Consider the following 24,791-nt stretch of genomic DNA (forward strand, 5'->3'; position numbering starts at 1 on the left):
CAGAAGACTATCTGTTCTTTAGTCATTTACCACATTGGGGCAACTGGCTGTCTACTTGCACACGGCTTGCTGCTGTTCTGAGTCAGTGTGTTGCTGTCCTATGTCTGAGGCAATGTATCTGAGCACCTTGGTCTTCCCAGACTCCGTGGGAAGGACACAGGTCCATTTCTAAGAATTGTGGATGGCACACGAGTGCGTGCAAGGTCACTGTTGATAGGAGAGGGTGGAGAGGACTCTGCTCCAAAGTCTAATGAGAATGCATCAAAAGATATGTTTTACTAAACATGAATAAAAATAACTTCTGTGAAGTTTTGTGCAACTTTGCTATGAACGCAACATCCACGTAAATTAGTCATCCTCATCGGCTTTAACTGGTCACGTAGCATGTTCAATCTTCATAACTCAAATATGGGATCTCCATCTGCTGCTCCTTTTCCCAGTTCCTTTGCTGTTGTTTAATTACCAGTAATACTGAAGATGAAGTCTTGTTCTTTCTTTGTTCTGAGTCTCCTCTCAGTGCAGTAAGCTGTGCACATGCACGGTCCTCTCCCATTGAGGCAGTAGAATGTAAGCTGTCAAATGATCCCCTCTTCACATGACTTCTCAGCTTCCTGTCACATATTTAATTGGCCTGGCTGGTCTTACAGTCTAAAATCTAGCATGTAAGGTTTTCTTTCTTCTTACAGTTTAGTGAAAAGTTGTAGTGTGGTATAACCAAGTGCATTTTACATGGGCAGAAAAGAAGAATGAAAATATTTTAAAGGTTTATCAAAGAAAATGTTGAACTAGCTGGAATTTTGAATCTGGGCTGTCCTGCTTTTTGTCAGTGGTCTTTAGCTACATGAGGTTTCTAAGAAGTATGAATATTTATTTTCTCTTTTTAGCTTTTTAGGGAATAAGATACTCTCGGTATCAATGCCCTCAGATTCTGTGGTCATCCTCTCCCTACAACTGGGGCTGTCTGACAGTCATGTACCCACCCCACTCTCCTTCTCCCCACCAGCCCAGAACCAACCCCCACCCTCAGGCAGACCAACCTAAGCAACTCAGATTCAGTGTTACCTGTGGTGTTGATCTGATCCTGATTTCATTGCTTAATTCTAAAATTAGCTCTCTCTTTTATTCCTGAGATTTGGTTCCCAACTCATTAGGGATATGGACCCCTGTCCGGGCATCCCTGTTTGGAGTGATGTGCCCAGGGTTTTGTCTAGCATCCATGCTCTCCAAGACTCAGGGCCACCTTGCACTGTGGCCTGATGGTAAGTGCAACATGCTTTGCAGACTGACTTCCTCACTGACTTCTGCATCCCTCCCCATGTGCTCCAGGAGTCCATGTGGCAGAAGTCTGGTGTGGGTCCACATGCTCCACTCAACTCCTTGGTGAACCACCTATTATCATCTTTTTCAATGAACTCTTATTGCTGAATTCCATGCCCTGCTTGTAATAAGGGACTTTTCTCCAGCCCATAGTGTCCCTGAAGGCTTGCCACACCCCCATAGGGAGGAATCAATGGCTGAGCAAGTCCTGAGCCTCCCAGGTGGCCCTTCTCACTGAACTTCACACCTTGTTAAACTTTAGATGGAATAAGTGGTGGTCTTCATGGTCAAAGAGTTTAAGGACTTGATTTCAAGTCTGTTTCTACTTTTTTTAGACTCTTGCCTGTCCTACTAAATATAAATTTTCTTTAAGATTCCAACAGATGCCTTGCTTCAAAGTCAGGCTTATCAGAGAGTTCCCTGGAAGGAATAGACTCAGGGCAAAGGAGTAGTATGGTCTTCAGAGCTTTTCATTATAAACATGTTGGAATACGTAGAACACGCCTTTCTAACAAATGCTGAGAGGAGTTAACTTTTCACACTTCATGTATAAATCTGAGTCAATGCTATCAACTCATCCTTGGGGGCCAATGGGATGATAGATATTAAGGTTAGATCATCTCTACTCATCCATGACAGTGGGATAGTCATCACCCTCACTTAGTGCCAAGTATCCTGGGTAGCACACATACACTCTGTCCTTAAAAACAGGGTCTTTTTAAGGTGATTTTCCTTAAAAATAGGGTCTTTGTGGATTGTGTTAAAATGGGATCATACTAGGTAAGGTGAGTCCTAAGCCTAATGTAATCAGTGTTGTTAAAAGAAGAGAAGATACAGAGAAACAAACACACACAGAAAAGGTCATGTGAAGACAGAAGAAAAACTCCATGCAACAACAGAGTCAATTTGCAGTGACGTGTGCAAGCCAAGGAATGCAAAGCATTGCTGGTAACCACCAGAAGTTAGAAGAAGCAAGAAAGGGTTCTTCCCTCCAGCATAGGAGGGAAGCACGCCCTGCAGAAAACTTGATTTCAGATTTGTAGCCCCCCCGAACTATAAGAGAATAAAATTCTCTTGTTTTAAACCACCTTTTTGCTAGGGTAGCTCTTCATTTGCAATCTCCATCTTACAAATGAAGTGAGGGGAGCTCAGAAAAGCTAATTCACCGAATAGTAAGTGTTTAGCACTCCTTGACTCCAAATGACTGAACCCTGCACTCCCCAACTCCCTTCTTGGTTGATCTGGCCATCAGATTGGGGGCGGGGTTCTCTTTCCCATCTATTAAAATAGTATTCCAGATAAATTATGTAATAACAACAGCATTTCCATAGTAACAGTGTGTAGGACATTAGTTCTGAGGAGTGTTAGAATGTGTTAATGTGCAAAAGAAATTTCATAATCCAAAAAGTGGAGAGAAATTCTTTGCAAATAAAGCTTCTTTTTCTGTAGGGCCCCTAGATCCTTTAAAATGCATTATAAATGTCCAAGAAAGGGTTACCAGAGCTTGCTGTGTTTCTCAGGCTGAGTTGACCATTGAGCATCTCAGGGGATTTGTAGTCTGTGAAAGATATTTTAAGAAGAGTTGAATTAAAGAAAGAAACAAACAAAAAGACCCAAAATTAAACCTTTCATATTTTTAACATTGTTTTCAGACCAACCCAATTTTGTGAGTTACATCTTCACATAGGTTTCTGAAAGAAAATTTAAAAAATATTACTGGTGTGTCATAAATATGTTTATAAATTGACTGTGATGTCTCATGTCTGCAAATCCAGCTACTTGGGAGGTAAAGATCAAGAAGATGGTAGATTGAGGCTAGCCCAGGCAAAAAGTTGGCAAAGCTCCATCTCAACCAATAAGCTGGGCATGGTGGTTCATGTCTTGTTATCCCAACTATGCAGGAAGTACAGGAGGAAGATCATGATCTGAGGTCAACCCAGGCAAGAAGTGAGACCCTATTTTAAAAAATAACTAAAGCAAAAAGGGTCAGGCGCAGGTGGCTCACACCTATAATCCTAGCTACTCAGGAGGCAGAGATCAGGGGGATCCCGGTTCAAAGCCAGCCTGGGCAAATAGTTTGCGAGACCCTATCTTGAAAATACCCAACACAAAAAGGGCTAGCAGAGTGGCTGGAGGTGAAGGCCCTGAGTAACTTCGAGTCCAGGTACCACAAAAAGTAAATAAATAAAAAAGCAAAAAGGGCTGGAAGTGTGACTCAAGAAGTAGAGCACCTACCTAGCAGACACAGGTCCTTGAGTTTAAGTCCCAGTCCTGCCTGGGGAAAAAAAGAAAAGAGAGAAAGGAATATGCTTATAAACCATTTCTTGGAGTAGGTTACACTAATGCTTTACTGTGTCTCTTTTACTCTTTAGACCATCACGGGAATTCTCAGGGTCTGGTTCAAAGGTCATTATGAACATGCCTATGATCGACCAAGGCTGAGTTTGTGGCCTCATATCTCAGGAAGCATGCATACCAGTGGTGCAGTGCACGCTTGTAATTTTATGTTGTACAGCTTCCCTCTCAAATACTAGTTTAACTCTCTCATGCCCAAAGTGGCACTCAGTCGCTCTTGGATGTTTCCAGTTGTACGCCCTACCACCAGGTTCTCAGTGGGGTTAATTCAGATATCTGCCCGGTACAACCATTTCCTGGTGACATCTTCCTATAGGATAGCTAATGCCCTACTTGACTGGTCTCGCTGGTCATCATACCCCACATGGACTGTGAAGCTAGGTCACAGTGATCATGTTTCAGTCACAGTGTTTTTCTTGGAACTTGTGTTTACTTCCTTTAACCCTCCAATTGGAACTGTCCATGGGATGCCCTGTACCTAATAAAGGGATTGGCCTGTGGGTTCGTCTCTCTGTTCCTGTCTGTACTCCCTGATCTCCATATGTATGACCTCCAGATGAGCTGTGTACCTCACCCACCCTCCAGACCTGTAAGTAAGAAAATTTTTATTTCTCTTTTGTGTCTTTTCTAATCATTGAAGGGGTGCTCTCTATCCTAAAGACCCTAAATTAAAACAACCGGGGGCTAGTGGAGTGGCTCAAGTAGTAAGAGTGCCTGCCTAGTAAGTGTGAGGCCCTGAGTTCAAACCCCAGTGATGCCAAAAAAATACTATTTTCTAAATTCAAACAACTGGAAACCAGAGTGTCTGAGGAAGAAGATGTTGTAAAGGAATCATTACAGGTTTTGTGCTGAAGTTAAGTAATTTGGGGTAGATTCAAAGAAGCAGCAGTTTGCAGAAACAAACATGATCCTTAGTTCTTATAACAGATTCTGACGACAGGGACCCACATCATGCTCAGACAATCAAAATAGGTCCCCCAACCCATCTGGTTTTTGACTAGACATCCAGGATGCTCTTCATCTAGTCATGGACTGCTCTGAGTATTTGTGCGAGTGAACCCAGAAGTGTTTACTCTAGCTTAAATTTCTCAGTGGCTCATGATTCTTCATGACAACACTGCCTAATGGATTTAAATTTAATCCTGGCTTCTAGAGCAGAAGCTGTGTGATTGATGACTTTTTCCAGGATCAGAAACTGTTTGCATGATCGTCTCCAGATGCACTATCCTAGCTGTGGCTGTTGTTCCTCCCAAGGCTGTGATACAGGGCATCAGGTCTCCCTCCAAGAGTTCCCTCACATATTCTCTGATGCCTCTTAGAAGTTTCTCTGGATTCTTTGGGTGACACTTGAGTCACTAACTCAAGGGGTGGTAGTTTAAAACATCTCTAACAATTATCCAAATACATGAGAGAAATGCATGTGTGGCAGGTGGGTGTAAGCTTGATGTCCTTATCAGGATTGTCCTAGTGGGGTAGAGGTATTGATTTGAGAGTTTCAGAGTCATTGGCTACAACAGGAATGAACCTTGTTCCATATTTGGTGGAGGTGTCACTTGAGATGGGCAGATTTCACCAGTTGTGTCAAATGGGCCCCAAAAGTAGGCTGCAGTGTCTCTGAGGGAGATGAAGTGACTATTTTCATTCAAAAGAAACACCATCATTGTCCTCACTCCTAAAGTGTTATGTCCCATCTTTGCCCCCACTCCTGAAGGGCTAGGTCTTGCTGATAAAATTGTAAGGACCTAGAAGTATTTTATCGACATGGAATCAGTGTACTGTGTTCTTAAGACTGATACCTATGATTAAATATTTTTTTTATAGTAGTGGGGTTTGAACTCAGAGTCTTGTGTTTGCTAGGCAGGTACTCTATCATTTCAGTCACATCCTCAGCCTAAAATTATCTTTTTTGAAATGATTTTTAAAGCCAGTGATTAAATTTTTGCCAGCAATTAGTTAGATTAAGAATAGTACCTATGGTCTGAGCAAAATGCATCAGGGAGTTTTGCTTCTTTCTTAAGTGGCAAAAAATCATACTGGGTCCAAAATGACAAGATGAAGTCAAGGGAGATCATGTTAGTGAATAGAGGTGACCAAAGTTCAGTAATCAATACAATGGGTACCAGATAACAGGGAAAGAAAGTTCCCTGTCAGAAAAATCAGAAAATTCACCAAAGGCAGATATAAGAGGATGGTGGGTCAAGACCATCCTGGGCAAAAATTAGTGAGATCCTACCTCAAAATCAGCCTGGTGTAGATGTATATGTCTGTAATCCCAGCCACTTGGGAGGTGGAGGCAGGAGGATCTCTGTTAAAAGCAGAGACCCTGTCAGAAAACAAACTACAAACAACAGAACTGGAGTTATGGCCCAACTGAGAGAGTGGGAGGTAGCGGGTAGTGAGGTGCCTCCCTACCACAACCATTAAAAAAAAAATCAGAAAACTCTTTTTATTCTGTCTGCATGTAAGCTGTTTTTTTTTTTTTAACTTTTTTACAAATACTATTCATTTTAATGAAGGTGGTATAGACAATGTCCATTTAAAACCCATGTCCCAGTTCAAAAAGTACAAATAAAATCAGAATGGAGCAGTGTTCTGTTGGGTACACTTCTGTTTCTGTGTGAGTAACTTTATTAACTGCTAATGAAAATTAGAACTTTTCTGGGTTCTTCTGACAAGATTTTGTAATCTTATGCTTTTCTCTTCAGTGAAGCCATCTTTGGGGTTAGTCATTAATCACACTATGCCTGTCATCTTGACTCCAAACCTGATATTTCTTTTCTTTTGGCCCAGACCCTCAGACTTTAAAAGTAGCTTCCAGTTAGGGAACGGTCATTTTCCCACAGTTCAGTTTCATGAAAAACTTCAGTCTCTCTGAAAGTCATAGTCCAGGAGTGAAGCAAGCACGTGCTAGAGCGTTAGGGCCAACTGGAAAGTCACATTGGTTGATCTTTTTATTATCACAAACCTGAAAATGCACAGTCCTGACAAAAGTGGCCTCTCTGTGCACATGTGTAATTTTTCAAAATGAGAGGGCAATATGAAGGGGGCTGAGGTTTGAGCACCAAAAATCAGCACCATGAAAACAAACAATAGTGAATAATGAGCCCTAGAATTCAAATTACCAGATGTTTTAAAGAGATGGAGCGCCAGTATTCAATTCCATTTTGAATGCCACATTACAAAAGAACTATTTTTAAAAATAAAAAAGGATTTGGGGAAAAGAAAAAAAATAGAAAGAATACGTAAACTGTTGAGTGACTGTCCTCCATTTGTTCCTGATAAATGTCTATCATATCTTCTTCCTCCATTCCCAGCTCTTTTGGAGTCTGATTATCAGCAATTCTCTGACCTTAAGAGAGAAACCTGCGGGAATTCATTGGAACTCCCTATCTTTGACAGTATGATTCTTTGTTTCTTGAGACATGCTGTCATTTTCACTTTGAAGTGAATCTCACATATCCTGTTCACTGAGTTTGAGTTTAACATAGTCTCCTTCCTTCTTATCCCCCAATTCCTCAGTTGAAGGTTTTGCCTACTGGTCAGACATGATGATGGTGGCTTCACCTAGGGGTCTCCACACAGCAGCAGCCTCGGGCAGACAGAACCTCGCTCTGGGATTCACAAACCCATGTCCCTTCCCCACAGCACAACACCTGTTTTGGGTGGGGGCTGTCCACTTCTGTAAGTCAACACCATCTGAGGAATTTCAAAAAGTCTTCAGCTGGAGGTCTCTTCAAAGAATGGACTTCCTGTAGTTGGGTAGGAGGGTATATGTTATTTTAGTTGGAAACATGAATCTAAGGCAAAAAGAGTTTTTCTCTGATGTCTTTTCTCTCTCTCTCCCCGCTCTCTCTCTTTTTTTTTTTAAAGGTGGTACTGGGGTTTGAACTCAGGGTGTTGCACCTGAGACAAATCCACAGTCCTTTTTGCTTTAGTTATTTTTCCAAATAGGGTCTCCTGTTTTGGCCTGGGCCAGCCTGGACCAAAATCCTTTTTACAACTTCCTCGCAGCTGGGATGATAGGCATGTAGCACCACACCTAGCTTACTGGTTGAGATGGGTCTTGCTAACTTTTTGCCCAGGCTGGCCTCAAATCACAATCCCCTGTTCTCTGCCTCTCAAATAGCTGGGATTATAGACGTGAGTCATTGTGCTCAGTCCTCTAATGTCTTTTCTAGAAGACCAAATATCTAGGGTTCATGTCACCCAAAGGCTGTTTAGGTGGATCTTTTAAAAATATAACTTTCTTGCAGTTGTCCCATCAGATTGAAACAGGATAGCATCAAGTAAGGATTGAAAGCAGTCCCTAAGTGCATGAGGCAGCCTCTTAGGTGCTCTGCAGGAGAGGATCTGTGAGTTCCCAGGAGGCTGAGCTCACTGTCATCAAGTCACGGAGCACAGTGGCCACCAGCAGCTAGAGGGCTTTAGAATTTCCATGGTTCCCATTATATCTCTTGATGTTGATGGATGATAAGGACAGAGACGTTTCTGTGGAAAAGGTAAAACCTTCCTGCTCCTACCATATCAGTGAACTGTGTGTCTCTATTCCTGGAGGGGAGAGTTAGGATTTCCCAAATTGGGAATATATAATTAAGCAATTTGTTTTCTACCATTTCAGACATAGCTCCCCAGCAAAGAGAAACCCCAACACACTGTGGGAAAAACAACAATAACCATAACATCTTCAAAGACCCTTCAGGAGTTGTTCACAGGGGTCTTGAGACTTTGGTTGTCCAGGTTCTACTTTTACAATGTCCCCAGGCTTGCGTGGATGCGGGTAGGATGTGCAACCAACACCCTTGCAATGCCCTTGAAATGATCCATTAGCGTTGCTTCAATATCGTTGCCAGTGTTTCTCTGCTACTAAGAAGCAGTTCTGCTCAGATCTCTCCCCTAGGTCATAGCAAAGCACCTCAAGATTGTTTAATTCTGTTTTTAGTGCTTCTTATAGCAGCAAGGATCTCCTTATTTCTAAAGCTTTTTAAATTCATGAACCACCCAAATTCATGCACCTTACTTACATCAGTATAAATATCTGTTCACTTGTCTTTTGTCAGCTGACAGATCTGGGTGAGGGCAATTAATTTAGCCTTCTGAATTTATTTGTGGGAGAAGCTTGTATTCCAAGGGTAAATTCAAGTCAGCAATAGTATAATGTACTTAGCAACTCTTAGTTTTTCCTTTTTAGTATGAACCAACAACAAAAATAATTAAATCAGAGATTTCTAAGGATACTCTAGAAGGTCTGTGCATGGATAGTTTTGTAACAGATGTTCCCATCATGGCATCTTGTTCTACTCATGGGGGAGGAAGGGCCACTGGGCCTAGAGAGTCATGGTCATGGTTGGTGACCTGTGAAGGGAAATCAACACACTGCAGAGGAGGCTGGGTGACTAGCTGAAAGTCCAGAGTTTGCTTTTTCTATCAACAAAAGCAGAGAAATTACTAAATTTAGTGGACCTGAGTTGACAATGTTGACTGAAGGTTTCAATAGTCCTGCTGCAGCTGCTGGACTCTTAGTCAAGACAGCTGTGCAGGGGCCACTGGACATAATGCAAGGCTGCAGTGAACTGGGCTCTCTGATGATCCTCACATAATTGACTGGGAGCCCCTACTGTTGCTGCTCAGACTTTTCATGAAAAAAAAGAAAAGAAAAATGGCTTCATGAATTTAAAATCCTAGAGGAAAAAAATTCTTTCTTTTTTGTTTTTTGAAGGAACTAAAATTTGAACTCAGGACTTCTTGCTTGCAAACCAGGCACTCTACTGCTTGAGCCACGCCTCCATCTTTTGATGCACAGTGCTATAGGAATGTCTCTGCTTATACATGGGCATGCTTTTTTTAACTGAAAAAAGTGTGTCAGCCTTAGAAGATATTTCTGTTAGCATATTTCACTTAAGTATAATTAAGAAAAGATTACTTTCTTTTTTATCTATCAGTTCATTATTAGTGTTTGGTAAACAAAAGAGTTCCCACAATAGTTTTAGGTTAGTTGAAGCTGAAAAGATATTTAGAAATCTAATTGTCCTTCCTTTCATAGGATGCAAGAACAATTTGTTAATGGCCATAGTAGCAAAACCCAAAGGTAGTTTGAGGTCCAAAGACATGTCAATAGCTCAATTATTCTGATATTGGGGGACTGAATTTGGGAAAGGAAGAATCTAGAATAAGTGGTCAAGGAGAAAAGATGTAAGCTATAAGTACCAATAATGTCAAGGTGAAGAAATAATTGTAGGTAACATTGTGAAAACATACAACAATTGACAACAGTTATTAAGATCTGATCTTTTATTTTTGTTAAAACAAGGCATCTTTTTAAAAATGGTTTTAAAGTATGTCAAAAGCAATGAAAGTTAACAGTATTTTGTTCACAAAAAAGAAGTCTTTCCTGATACAGGCATAATTTTTATGTTACTTTATATTAAAAAAGACCCAAATTCTAAGTTTATTTTTTGTATATTATTTATGTAATCTTTAGTAAAGACTTTATTAAAATGCCTTTACATTTATACATTTAGGTATACACAGACATAAATATACAAATAAGTAAAAATTTAGAGAGTTCAACTATAGCTTTAAAATGGAATCTATTAAACAAAATAATGTGTAAAATGTATTAAATTTACTCACTCAATGAACTGTTTTAACTTTCCTAAAGTTCTTAAACAAACAGAAAATCACATTCATTATCATGTGTAAGTATTTCTCTGCATAGTAGTCAGCTTTCCATTACTATACTGAAATGCCTGAGACAATTAACTTTTAAGAGAAAAGGTTTATTTGGGTTCATGGTTTTAGAAGTCTAGTCCATGGTGGGGTGGCCCCATTCTTTATGCCTCACACAAGGCAGCACCTTATGGCAGGAGTATATGGCAGAGCACATTGTTCACCTCATCAACCAGAAAGAAAAAAAAAAAAAAGGAAGAAAAGATTGGGGTCCTTACAGTCCCTTTCAAAAGCTCTCCCTATATGACCTAAGGACTTCCCAGTAGGTCCCATGTCCCACAACACCTCCCAGTGGTACTGCTTTGAGGAACAAGCCCTTAACACTTTTCACTACCCATAGTCAAACTGTAGTAACCATTTACGTTAATTATCATCTTTAACCAAAGTTACCAACCTTCTTTTCCTTCACATACATGCACAAAAGGAGAAAAAATGTGTAGATATTTCCCATCTACTAGCATTTATTTCATCAAATTTAAACAATTTTGATATATAAACATATAGTGTTAGTAAGTACCATTTGCTTATTTTATCTCTCATCATTTTAAGAATTAAAGTTAAAAATTATATTTAATGGCCAAGGTGTATACCTGTTTCTTATTTAAAATCATTTAGGCTTCCAAAGATTACTTGTAATTAATCATTTGTCTAAGATCTTAAAGTTAGTTATCAGGAAATTACAATTTTAGTTAATAATTCCTACTCATTTATAGCTTTGTATGACTTTCATAAAATTAAACCTTTCACTATTATCAAAACAATTTTCTGTGTATAATTTTAAGTTTTAAACAAGTTATGGAAATTCTGGAATTATACAACCGATGTAGGAAATCTACTTTAATCAATAGAAATTCAACCATGAGGGCCTTGTCTAAACCAAAATAGTGTACTTACATGAGCTTTCATATTAAAATAATTATTCTAAAGACTCGGAATCATGCCTAAATTTTATTCTTCCTTTAACTTGAAGATAATGCCTTTCCTTCTTTTCTTATAATAATAAAGGCTGTTATGGAAATGTACTTTTGGTGTCTACCAAAAGAGATATAGTTTAACAACTTCTGCTTTCTTTCAGACATTTTGACTGTTTATCTGGACTAAATCCTCACGGAACATGCACATAAAAAGCAAATGACTCTTTTGATAAGGTAATCATTAATTTCCTAAGATAGGAGAACAGAAAGGAAGCAGAATATAGAAAAAGGAAAAAAAGGAAAGAAAGAGAAGCCAGCTTCAGATGAACATGAAATGAATACCGAAAAAGTCTATGCTCCCTCCAAAAAGAAAAGGAATAAAGTTTATATATAGAAAAATAGGGTTCAAAATATAACACAAAAAAGAGTTGTGTTAAAATTGGTTTAAGCCCTTGGCAATTTTATCAATTTCCTAATTGGAAAGTCAACTCTTAGTAATCCCCCAAGAAAGAAAATATTCAATGATAACCTAAAAAAATAAAATAAAATAATCTCCCAAGAACGGACATAAAGGTTGGGGCTACCCCATCTCCACATTTAAGCAAAAGAATTTCTCTTAGGCAAACAAGAGCTGTCTTCTTGAAGTTTACTTTTTGTTCTAAAGGGCCTCTCAAGTAAATCCTCTTCATTATGTCAGAGTTCCGCAGAGTGGCCATAGCAGTCCCACTTGGCCTTGGTGAAACCGTGGCCATTGTAGAGAGAAGCATGCGTGAGGACGCCTGGAGGAAGTAGGTATCTGGCCTGGAAGAAGGGCGGGTTGAGAGCTGCAATGGTCTCTAAGATGGCCCTTGTCTGACCTTGTGTATCTGGAGTTTGGGCAAAGGTCGATTATCTCCAATCAGGACTGAAAAAGAAACAAAGTAGTTCTCACAGTTATGAAGATAAGGCAGAGGAAGCCCTTATAAGTTTAGAAATGAGGGAGCCAAGTTTATTCAAAGAATAGTTGTTGTAAACAGTGCCAGGCCTCCTCACTCTCATCCCCTAAGGTCAGCTGGACCACAGACTAGGGCATTTGCTTGTCCTCTTGTTGAGGGAGGTTGCTAGCTGAGATACGAGACTCTGAGGCAATTAGCAGGAAGCAATGTTTTATTGTGCCAGCACAGACTCAGCAGATTCGTGTTCAAAGGCTGAGCCCCGAGAACAAAGGGGTCTCACCTTATATACCATGCAAGCAGGTTACAGAAGCAAAAAGCAAGGTCTAATCTGTATATGGTTATATTTAATTTTATTGGCTACTTTACCCTAGTGCTATGTGACTTTCCCCTCCCTAGTGCTACGTGATCTTCCTCCTGTTTAGATTTTTCAGGTGTTATCTCTCTGCTATGCCATCCCTACCTCCCTTCTATGCTGTCCCTACCTCCCTGCTACTTTCTCAGGACTCAGGCCTAGACTATTTTTTTCTGATCCTCCTCCCTGCTACACTCTCCCTATAGATTTTTCCTCTGATACACTAACAATTCTTAGGACAGTAGTCCATAAAACAGATAGTAGGCTAAAGAATGGTTTTTCCAACTTACCAGATTTCTAAGTCTGATCAGATAACTAAACATTTCAAATTTATCAATTAACATAATAAATTCCTAGGATTTATTCCTAAGAAAATAAACCCACTGCTGAAGGTTCTCAATAAAATATTAGAGCTTGATTCATGTGAACTTCTCTCCAGCCCTGGGCATGGGTCTTGGAGGTCTATACTAGGTTGAGGACATTTCCGATGGATTTTAGTGGAACTCCATTTCTTTCACTGCTCCCCAACCCGAGACCACCAGAAACACACTAGCACTTGGACAAGTTGCATTCATTACTACTTGCAGCAAGCTCTTATCTGTCTTGGGGTCATCTCTCCAAATTCAGAGTGTGGACAGGTTGGGGAAGGTATGTTGTGAGGTAGAGGGAAGGGGGGAAAAGACTTTGTGAAATCTAAGTGTTTTCTACAAGTACTACTGAGCTGCTCTTTCTGGATGGAATTCTGCAGGTTTCCCAGCATATCTTGTTCAAACCACATCTAACTTGTGTTTTAAATTTAACTCTTGTATTTTTAAGTAATTATAAATTATCATGCAGTTGTAAGAGATAATAGAGAAATCTCTTGTACTCTTTCCCCAAAGGTAAGATCTTGTGAAACTATAGTACAATATCACAGACAGGACAATGACACGACTATTCCTTTAACTTTAAGGATTCCTCAAGCCACCATTTTATAGCCACATCTACCATCCTCCCAAGTTCACTGGAAATTTTGGAGAGTGTTTTTGTTTTGCTTTTTGGATACAGGTTCTTATTATGTAACCCAGCTGGCCTTGAACTTATGACCCTTCTGCTTCAGCTTCTTGAGCGTTGGGATTGCCACCATACCCGGTTCTGTTTGTTTTTCATGTAGTATACTTACCTGGAGATTAATCCAAGTTATTAAGTGTATCAACAATTCACTCTTCATTGCTGAATAGTGTCCCATGGTATGTTTAACCATTGGAGGATATCTGAATTATTTCCATTTGGGGAATATTTCACATAAAACTATCATAGTCATGCATGTACAGGTTTTCATGTGAAAAGAAGTTTTCACTTCCCTGGGATAAATGCCCAGGATATAACTACTGAATTGTATGACAATTGCATGTTTAGTTTTTAAAGAAACTGCCAGGTTGTTTCTTGAATGACTGTCTCACATCAGTAAAATGTGAGTGATCTATGTTCTCTGTATTTGGTGTTGCCATTGTTTTTTATTTTAGCCATTCTAATAGGTTGGTAGTGATATTTTATTGTGGTTTTATTTTACATTTCCCTAATGGCTAATGATGTTGAACAGTTCTTCAGGTACTTGTTTGTCATCTGCATAATTCTCTGAAGTGTTTATGGTTTTTTTTAAACCATTTTCTAATTGGATTTTTAAACTGCTGAGTTTTCAGAGTTCTTTGTCAGATATGTGGTTTGAAATATTCTCACCTATTCTTTAACTTCTCTTTTTGTTCTCTTAACAGGATTTTTTGCAGAGCAAAAGTTTTTTTTTTTTTTTTTTTTTTATCTTGCTGGATGTGGTGAGACCCTGTCTCAAAAAAAGCTTTTTTATCTTGATGAAATCCAGTTTTTCAATTTTTCCTTTTATGGGCCATGTTTTTGGTTTCAAGTCTAAGTACTCTTTACCTAATCCTAAATCACAAAGATTTCCCATTTTTCCTAAAAATTTTATAATTTATATTTTGCATTAAATCCATATTTTATTTTAGTTAATTGTTGTATAAGTTGGGAGGTTTAGTAAAGGCTCATTCTTTTGCTCATGAATATCCAGTTTCCCAGCACCTTTGAAAAGACTATCTTTCCTCTGTTGAATTGCTTTTGCACCTTCGTCAAAAATCAGTTGGGCAGATTTGTGTGAGTCTGTTTTTATGTTTTCCATTTTGTTCTTTTGGTCTACATGTCTGTCTTTCAGCCAATGCCATATCGTCTTATTATGTAGTTATAAAATAGATTGACTATTCTCACCTTAGTCTTTTTTCTCAAAATATTTTGTTTTTCAAATTCTTTTGCCTTCTGTATAAATTTTAGAATAATCTTGACCATATCTACAAAAAGAAATCATACAAGGATTTTATGGGGATTGGCATTAGTCCCTTATATCAATTGGGGAAGGACTGACATCTTTATTCTGTTGAGTCTTCCAAACCATGAATGTGGTATGTTCCTCTGTTTGTTAAAAACTTTGATTTCTTTCTTTGGCATTTAGAGTTCTCCACATACATGTCCCGCACATACTTTGTTAGATTTACACATAAATGTTTTATCTTATTTTTGAAAGAATGTAAATATACTGCATTTGTAATTTCAGTGTGTCCACATGGTCATTGCTGGTTTATTAAAACATAAGTGATTTCTGTATGTTTATCTTGTATTCTGCTAGTTTGTTGAATCCATTTATTAGTTCCAAGAGGAGTGTGTATATGTGAGTTTTGTGGATCCCTCGAGATTTTCTGTAAAGAAAATTGTGTCATCTAAAAATTGGAGTATTTTATTTCTTCCTTTCTTGATTTGTGTGACCTTTATTCCATTTTTCCTTATTTCACTGTTATAATCTACAGCACTATGTTGAATAAGAGCCATGACAGTGGACATCCATCTTTTGTGCCTGATCTTTGCTGAGAAAGGCATTCTGTCTTTCACCATTAAGTACATTGTCTGTAGGAGTATTGCATATGCTTTTTCTCAAATTGAGGAAGTTCTCCTCTATTCTTTTTTTTCTGAGAGTTTCAATCATGAACAAGTATAGAATTTTGTCATATGCTTTTCTTGTATTGATGATCAAAAGGATCAATGTGATCTTTCTTCTTTAGCCAGTCAATGTGGATTATATTGACTGTTTTTTGACTATTGAGGCAGTTTTGCATCCATGGAATAAATCTTACTTGATACAATGGCATACAATTCTTTTTATGTATTGCCAAGTTGTATTTGCTAGTATTTTCTCAAGGATATACTGTTAATATTAACCTGCAGTCTTTTGTTTTGCATTATCTTTACATGGTTTTGATTTGAAAGTAATAATAGCATCACAAAATAAATTGTGAAGTCTGCCCTCATTTTCTATTTTCTGAGAGAATATGTATAGAATTGATGTCAGTTTTTTCTTAAATAGTTGGTGGAATTTGTCAGTGAAACCACTTGGACCTGAAGATTTCTTTTTTGAAAGTATTAAATTAAGAATTCAATTTCCTTAACAATTATTGGGCTATTTAAATTATCTCTTTCATATTGGGCAAGTTAGGATAGTTTGTATTTTATAAGGAATTAGTCTATCTCATCTAAGTTGTCAAATTTATGTTTGTAGAGTTGTCCATAGTATTCCCTTATCATCCTTTTGATGCCTAAGGTATCTTTTACTAAAGATACCCTGATCTCCCCTGTTTCATTCCTGATAAGGATAATTTCTGGCTACTCTACTTTTTAGTCTTTCTAGAGGTTTGTAAATTGTATTGATATTTTGAAAGAACTAGGTCTTGGTTTCATTGATTTTTCTCTATTATTTTTTCTGTTTTCAATTTCTTGACTTCTGATCTTATCTCTATTATTTCCTCCCTTGCTTTGGTTTTATTTCATTTTTCAAAGCTTTTTGAGGTGGGAGCTTGTACTATTGATTTAAGGATTTTTTAAATGTCATAATGTATGTGTTTGGTTTTGTACAGCCCTGCTTTTGGTATGTCTCACAAATTTTGTTATGTTGTATTGTCATTTTCATTCAGTTCAACCTATTATTTAGTTTTCCTCAAAACTTCCTCTTTGGCCCACAGACTATTTAGAATTGTGTTGTTTAGTTTCCAGATCTTTAGAGACTTTTCTGCTGTTGATTTCTACTTTGCTTCTATGTTGGTTAGAGAATACACTCCATATTATTTCAATTGAGGTTTGTGTGTGTGTGTGTGTGTGTGTATGCTCCCAAGATGTGGTTTCATCTCAATGGCATGTGTTTTCCATCCTTCTACTTTACTTTCAGTTGAAAGTTCTGCTTTTTCAGGTGAGTTTTTTTGTACATGGTATATAGTCGGGGCTTTTCAAATATTCCAGTATGCCAACCTATCTTTTAATTGGTATATTTAGGTCATTCATGTTTAATATAATTTTTAATATACTCGACATTTTATTTTTTTGTTTTTTTATTTGTATTATCTGTTTTAGTTTTCTTGCCTTCATGTTGGTTACTTGAACTTTTAAAAATTTCATTTTAATTTATCTGCAGTTTTTGAGTGTATATATATTTGTATAGCTGTTTAGTTGATGCCTTATATAAACATTATTATCACAGACTATTAACATCATCATTCTACCAGTTCGAATAAGGTATAGAAACTTTACCTCCCTTTATATTCTCTTTATCTCCCCTCATGTACAGTACAGTTATCTTAAATAATTTCTCTAAATCATTTAAAACCACATCAGGCAGTATATAGTTTTTATTTCAAACATAAAATATGACTTAGACTCAAAACAAAGGAAACCCTACTGAACTTACCCATATTTTTGCTTATCATGTTCTTTCTTATTTTCTGATATTCCAGGTTTACTTCTTTTGTTGATTCCTCCCTTTTTAGGAAACTTCCTTAAGACATTCTTTTAGGATAAGTCTTCTGGTTAAAAAAAAAAAGTTTTCTATCACCTAAGAAAGTCATTATTTTTTCTTCATACCCCAGAGATATTTTTTTCCTGGTTGAAGAACTCTAGGTTGGAGAGTCTTTGCTTTGAGCACTTGAGAAATGTCATCCCACTTTCTTCTGTCCCTGATTGTTTCTGATGAGAAATATGCTGCCCAGTAGACTTAGGCTGCAGTATGATAGGAAGGAACTCCTATCAACATGAGCACAAAATCAAAAATTCCTCAAGTTGAAGGCTTCAGTTTCATCCAAATAAATTATCCATCATTCCAGATTCTATAAATTATGAAATTTCTCCTGAAATACAGAGCAATTTATAGTAAAGACTTAACCAATATTTTCAACTCATGTTTCAGAGAAAAACTAGTATTTCCCCCTTTTTCATTTAAATCTAGAAATATATTATCATGATTAAGAAGGAAAAAGGAAATATAGAGAGTAACTTTTTTGTGCTTGTTTCTTTTTTAACCCAGCATGGAGAGAAATCTTGTGTCCTTGCCTGTATCCAGCACCACATCTGAAATGGAACCAAATGGAACCTTTAGCAATAACAGGAACTGTACGATTGAAAACTTTAAGAGAGAATTTTACCCAATAGTATATCTGATAATATTTGTCTTGGGAGCCTTGGGAAATGGCTTTTCTGTATATGTTTTCCTGCAGCCTTACAAGAAATCCACATCTGTGAATGTTTTCATGCTCAACTTGGCCATTTCAGATCTCCTGTTTACAACCACTCTGCCCTTCAGAGCTCACTATTATTTCAGAGGCTCCAACTGGATATTTGGGGACCTGGCCTGCAGAATTGTGTCGTACTCCTTGTATGTCAACATGTACACCAGCATTTACTTCCTCACTGTGCTGAGTGTTGTGCGTTTCCTGGCCACTGTTCACCCATTTCGGCTCCTCCACGTCACCACCATCAGGAGTGCCTGGATCCTTTGTGGGATCATATGGATCTTTTTCATGGCTTCTTCATCAGTGCTTCTGAAGACTGGCTCTGATATTAAGGGCAACATCACATTATGTTTGGAGCTGAATCCCCAAAAACGTGATAAGCTGCTGATCATGAACCATGTTGCCTTGGTGATAGGTTTCCTGCTCCCATTCTTCACTCTCAGCATCTGTTATCTGCTTATCATCCGGGTCCTGTTAAAGGAAGAGATTCCAGAATTGAGTCTGCGTGCATCTCACAAGAAGGCACTGATCACCATCATCATTGCATTGATCATCTTCCTCTTGTGCTTCCTACCTTATCATACACTGAGGACCCTCCACCTCATCACATGGCACATGGATTCATGCGGAGATGGGCTGCATAAAGCCGTGGTCATCACATTGTCCTTGGCTGCAGCCAATTGCTGCATCAATCCTTTTCTCTATTACTTTGCTGGAGAGAATTTCAAGAATAGATTAAAGACTATATTCAGAAAAAATCATCTACAGAAGACAAAGACTAAGTGCAACTTTCCTATTTGTGGGTAGATGAAAACAGAAACAAGAGCATAGGGCATTATTAGGTGGGGCTTGTTCATGTGTCTTGGTGTCCACCTTCATTTACTTGGAATCTCCAAATTACTTTGTATCTACATCATTCCAAACAAGTATTAATTCTCATCATTTAATTGACATGACTTTTGTTAATAAGACTTATGTCAGGAATTTCACCAGGTGCATTGTCAGTAGTTCCTAAATGAGGGATGTAGGAGGTAAAAATCTCTATTACAGTCTTGCATACTGAAACATCCAATTGGGAAAAACATGTTAAGCACAGTGAATCCTGCTTTTCATCAGAATCCGTGCCAGATATCTGGCCCATCAGGCATTCTCAGTTCTTAACTTTAAGACATCCCCAGCTTCCAGCCCCCTTTCCTATTAAATCCTTTGACATACAGCCAATTAACAAACCTTCTGGAGGACCCAGCACAGATAAGAAAAGCATCCTAAGAATTCAGGGGAGGGTTTGACTAAGAAGAGGAAGTCTTCCCTGCAACAAAGCAAGTCAAAGCCCAAACAAGGACAGTGAGAGAAAGCAGGGGGGAGAAGCATTGAGGCAAAAGACAGCTAATGATAAGTAGGGAAGGAGGAATTTCATTTTCCCTGGGAGAGGGGATGTAGCACAGTGAAAGCAAGAATGTTTTCTTTGCCTCTTTCTTTAGTAAGGATAGAAGGGGCTGGAGAAGGTGGGTGGGCCACTGCCCTAGGGGATGATAGTATTGTGTATGGAATAGGGGAGATGGAGGACCATGGACATGTAACTCAATTTTACTTTGAGACTGGGTTTGAACTGACTTCACTGTAGTCATCACTCCTGATCCTTAATCCATTGGGATGGGAGTCAGAATAAAGGAGGTGGCTGTAAGGGTTTGGGTTGGGCAATCAGGGAAATGGTGGAGGAAAGAACAAGTTGCACAGGTTGTTGTACCTCTGAAATTCTCTTAACATTTCATCAGAACATGGGTAGAAAGTATAAAAAGAGTACTGGATAGTGGGAGCGGATTCTTTCTGTCCACTGAAACAAGGCAAAGGATATACCAAGTACCACCATGGCCACTATACTTCCAACAACTGAGCACCCTCCCCATGCTGGGAAGATATGCCAGGCACTTTGCACTCATTAATCCAACATAACCCTCATACCAAAGCTCATTCCACCGAGGAAGAAATGGAAGCTCAGAGAAGTTAAGAAGTGCATTTAAGGTCACACAGCTAGTAAGAATTTAAGGGCCTCCATGCAAAAGCATTGTGAACCTCTAGGAACATTGGTTGAAAGCCTGACTAAGAGCCATGCCTCTCCCACTGTAACCACTATCCTAGGCCAGGAGCCTAGCACTGGGGTTTCCAATATGTTAGATCCATAGGTCACTCCAAGATGCTGATTATAGACATGAGTACAGGTGATGGGCAGAGAAAGGAGATTTATTAATGCACCCGGTGCGTGCCATGGGAAGAAGGCAGAAAGCATTTCAACCCATCTTTGAGGTACTGACATGAGGTTTTGGTTTAAATAGAGGAAGAATTGGGGCAGTGGAGAAGGAAGCATGAGTAATTAAGCAGTTCTAGGGAAAGTGTGGCCTGGTTAGTTATTATCTCAGTTCTGGTTCTGCCAGGGGCTCTGGAAAAGTTGTTATTGCATCATCACTTGAGGGGAGCAATCTGGTTCCCATGAGATGATTACTCTTGTTCCAGGATGCAGCTTCGTTGTCATATGAAGTAGTCTGTCCTGGTGGCTCTGCTGATCCTTGGAGGTAGTTTCAGTCCCTCATCATAAAGATGTTATTGATGAGTCCTGTTCTCGGTATCTAAGGTGCCTGCAGGAGAGAGAACAATGGAGACAAATGCAAAGTGGAAACAGGATGCCTAGCTTTTTCCTGCTCTTAGTTAACTCATAGGCCTAAGTGAGGGGTCACTGCTTTTTAGCAAAAACAGTTTCTTAGTACCTGTTATACTACCAGGTATATACCACTCCTCATCCTCACAAGAAAAGTAAGGTTTTCTCTTTGGAGCTCTTGACCCCTGGAACGGTGGGGCTGGAAGGGAGACAATGTTCTGAAGCCAGGGAGGGAATGAAGCAGTCTTCATCCTAAACGAGGACCCAAGCACCCTTCCCTATTCAGCTACCAGAATGAAGACAGACAGATGGATAGCTGTCAAGACAGGTCCCTGGAACATCTGCTTATGGGGAAACTTCCCTATTCTAGGCTGACAGATACTGATGGTACCTTGTACTTTCATCAGAAAGCTATTGGAGGATGTGCTTCTCCAAAACAAGAGACTGAATCAAGACAGCATAAAACATAGCAGCTATGAAACAAAGAATCCAACATAGAGGAAAAGAGAAGAAAATGACCAGGATATTGATGTGCAGCAAGGTTAGAAAGTGACTCATGAAAGTTGGAGCAGGAATCTCAAAGGATTCTAGGAGATATCACGAGAAAAAAAAAAAAAAAACCTCAATAAACCAACTGACTCACACATGTTGAGAGGAGTTTATATTTTGTTGGAGAGCTTGAGATGAACTAGTGGCAAACATATAGAAAATACTCAAGTAAAAAGACAATGCAGTTTTTAAATGCTAGAGAAAAAGAAACTGTTGTATAAAAGAAGGAATGTAACTATAGTACACTACATGGCTCGGCTGTGAATAATATCTACGTAGAGAATAACAGAAATACAGAAATACTGTGATACGATTTTTTCCCAGGAAATGAGGGGAGAAGATGTACAGTGTAAGAAAGAGGTGTAAGTAACCTGAGTTCCCATCAGAAAGAATGCACATTGTCTAAGTTTGGGAAATGACAAGTAGCTGTAGAAATATGTTACTTAGTAACAGGAGGTGAATATCAAAAGAAGCAGCAAAAAGAATGGACTGCTTCTGCTGGTGATGGAAGAATAGGGTGGGGACTTCTCTTTTCATTCTAAGAACTGTTTAACTGTGCAATCTGTGAACATACATAGTTGAAATAAAATTAAAGTTAAATTCAAAAATTCAAATTAATTCTGAGTTTTTAAAAAAGCCTGGACACTGACATGGCAAAGGAGAGAGAGAGAGAGACTCTTAATAACTTTTACTTTTCATTTCCCCATGACTCTTCCTTTTTCCAACCAGAAGCCTGAAGTTGGTGAAGATTGTTGTTCCTGAGAAGGTAGACAAAAACAGAAGTCTTTATCTACCAAAGTGAAGGCCAGGAGTGTCTTGGGGTTTTACTCATAGCTTTTTTTTGTTTGAGAGATTAGTTACCTCCTCAAGCAAATATACAAATTGTTTAATTGGAAGAAAGGATTTTTATTGTGCAAACTTTGGTTGAATTTGGAACTGCTCTTTTTCAATAGGGAATTAAGAAGCAAGCACTAATTTTAATAAAAATGTTAATAAATTTAAATATTGGAATTTAAATTTTATTAAATTTAAAGATTTAATAATTTAACGAATATTGAATAATCACAACTTATTCACAAGTAGAGACGATATTAAACTGGGCAAAAGTGGGTTAGAAGAAGAGATTTGGTAAAGGTGATGATTTTCTGTTTGGAAGAGTTTGGAAATTGAGACCCATTCAGGGGAGAAGGGGGAGAACAGTGGGAAGCCCAAGAATATGGAGAGATGGTCACTCCAAAGATCTTCGACCCCAAAGTAGATGGAAGTAGCTGCTTAAGGAGAACAAATAAAAACCACAGTGAAAAATGCAGTGAGAAAGAAGTTGTTACAAATTGGGGAATCCTTGTAATAACCAAGACTGAAGTTCCCATTAGCCAAGTGGAATGGGTGCTTAAAGTCTGTCATAAACTAATGTTCTTAAAATTAACTATGATGATATGGAGCCATTTTTATTTGATTAGAAGGTCACATTCATTCTTTAGTCACAAGATAGTTCATATAAATAAAAATATGTACATTATAGAAGAATAAAACTGTTACCTGTTCTTACTCCCTAGCATGAGAAATAAAATATTATTAGTACTGCCACAATCATTGTCACATCACTGCTCATAGAGATCAACATTAGACTGAATTTCCTGTTAACGATCATTTTGATTTATTTATAATCTTGCCATGTAAATTATGTCCCCATGCAAAATATTAGTTAGTTTTGCATGTTTTTATACTTTCTAGAAATGGAATAATATAGTAACTTTTTCCACTCAGTTTTTTTTTTTTTTTTGAGAATCATGATGCTGCTTGGATGACAAACAATTTAATTATCCATAATCTTGTTAATGGAGATTTAGGTTATCATCTGTATTTTACTGTTAAGAATAATGCTCTATGGATATTTCATTCATGTCTCTCAGTACACACACATAAAGTATTTTCCAGATTGTACACTTGAGGATGCGTTCATGATAAACATTTCAGGTGTTATTCAACTCTTTTCCAAATTGGTTTTGTTAGCATAGGAAGCTAGGTAGACATGAGCAAGAATGAGATACGGCCCCAGGCTATAAGATTCCATTCTATATCCCCAAATAGCTCACACCCTGGACCATCAATTAAATAAAGACCCTGTATCTTCCTTATGGAGCCCACTCCCCAGATCAAAGTCAAACTGGAAAGGGCAAAGAGGATCAAATGCACAGGCATATGACTTCCCATACTCGGGACTTCCCATACTCGGGCAGCAGCCTTGTAGTCATCAAACCATTTTAGGAGGGTCCTTGGTTTTCATACCACTTAGAAACCCCTCCACTATTGGATAAAACCCCAGGCCTCAAGAGCTTCTACAGGTTGACTTATACAACTACCCTCCTCACATCTCCAGGTATGCTTTTGCTTTGCTAATAAATCACTCCTTACTATGTTCCTACTGTGTGTGTGTGTGTGTGTGTGTGTGTGTGTGTTTTCTGTACCTATCTAATATCAGGCATCGTATCCAAGAACTGAGGGACACCTGAAACACTCTAACCACCTGTAATGTTTTATCAATTTATACCCTGCCAGCAGTGTATGTGAACTCCCATAGATCTATTTCCTTGGAGGCATTTGAGACTTTTAACCTGTTTAAGCCTAGTGGCTTCATGTGACATTCATATGAAGAAAATTTAGAGAATGAAATACAAATAAATCTTCATTTACTAAAGGCAATTACAAATTTTGTGTTCTTGACAAGAGAAAAGTGGCAACAGTTGGACAGTCTGAAATGCAAGAAGGAACAATGGACAAAGATATAGATAAGTATGTGTGCAAATCTAGAATTGCAAATTGATAACTGGTCCACCATCTTCTGCTGTTTGTTGTTGCTGATAAGATGTCAGCTCCGCAGCAGCCATTCCTTTAATAGCAGTAGCAAGCTTTCTTCTAAAAACTGCGTGTGCATTTTTCATGTAATACAAGAAATTAAACCAGGTGCTGGTGGCTCACACCTGTAATCCTACCTCAGGTGAGGCTGGTATTGGGAGGATCATAGTTGGAGGCCAGCCTGGGCCAAAAGTTTATGAGATCCCCATCTCAAAGAATGGACGGGCGCAGTGGCACGTCCTTGTCATTGAAAACTATGCGGGGGCCAAGAGCCAGAAGACTATGGTTCCAGGTCTGCCAAGGCAAAAAAGTTTACAAGATCCCATCTCAATGGAAAAAAGCTGGGCATAGTGGTACATAGCCATGGGGGGAAGTATGAAGTAGGAGAATCACAGTTCAGACCAGTCTGAGCCAAAAGGAAGACACTATCTCCAAAATGATCAGAGCAAAAAGGGCTAGAGGCATGGGGTCAAGTGGTAGAGTGTCTGTCTAGCAAGTACAAAGTCCTGAATTCAAACTCCAGTACCATAAAAAAAGAAAGAA

At 38.5% G+C, this 24,791-nt stretch overlaps 1 protein-coding gene and 1 pseudogene across 9 annotated transcripts in view; one reads left to right on the top strand and one right to left on the bottom strand.

The window, feature by feature from the left end:
• The window catches only part of Cysltr2 (cysteinyl leukotriene receptor 2), a 35,468-nt gene extending 13,943 nt beyond the window's left edge, over positions 1-21,525 (top strand). The window contains exons 3-6 of one of the 9 annotated variants that reach the window (XM_074043397.1): positions 1,131-1,259; positions 3,690-4,261; positions 11,474-11,546; positions 17,986-21,525. In XM_074043397.1, coding sequence (XP_073899498.1) covers positions 11,530-11,546; positions 17,986-18,997 — 1,029 coding nt within the window. In that variant the 5' untranslated portion in view covers positions 1,131-1,259; positions 3,690-4,261; positions 11,474-11,529 and the 3' untranslated portion in view covers positions 18,998-21,525. The other 8 variants (XM_074043399.1, XM_074043396.1, XM_074043401.1 and 5 more) reach the window with 8 other exon arrangements.
• On the bottom strand, positions 52-7,219 carry LOC109691113 (small ubiquitin-related modifier 1-like; annotated as a pseudogene).
• Positions 21,526-24,791: the final 3,266 nt, after the last annotated feature.

The sequence above is a fragment of the Castor canadensis genome, chromosome 10, assembly GCF_047511655.1.
Source record: "Castor canadensis chromosome 10, mCasCan1.hap1v2, whole genome shotgun sequence".
Taxonomy (NCBI): domain Eukaryota; kingdom Metazoa; phylum Chordata; class Mammalia; order Rodentia; family Castoridae; genus Castor; species Castor canadensis.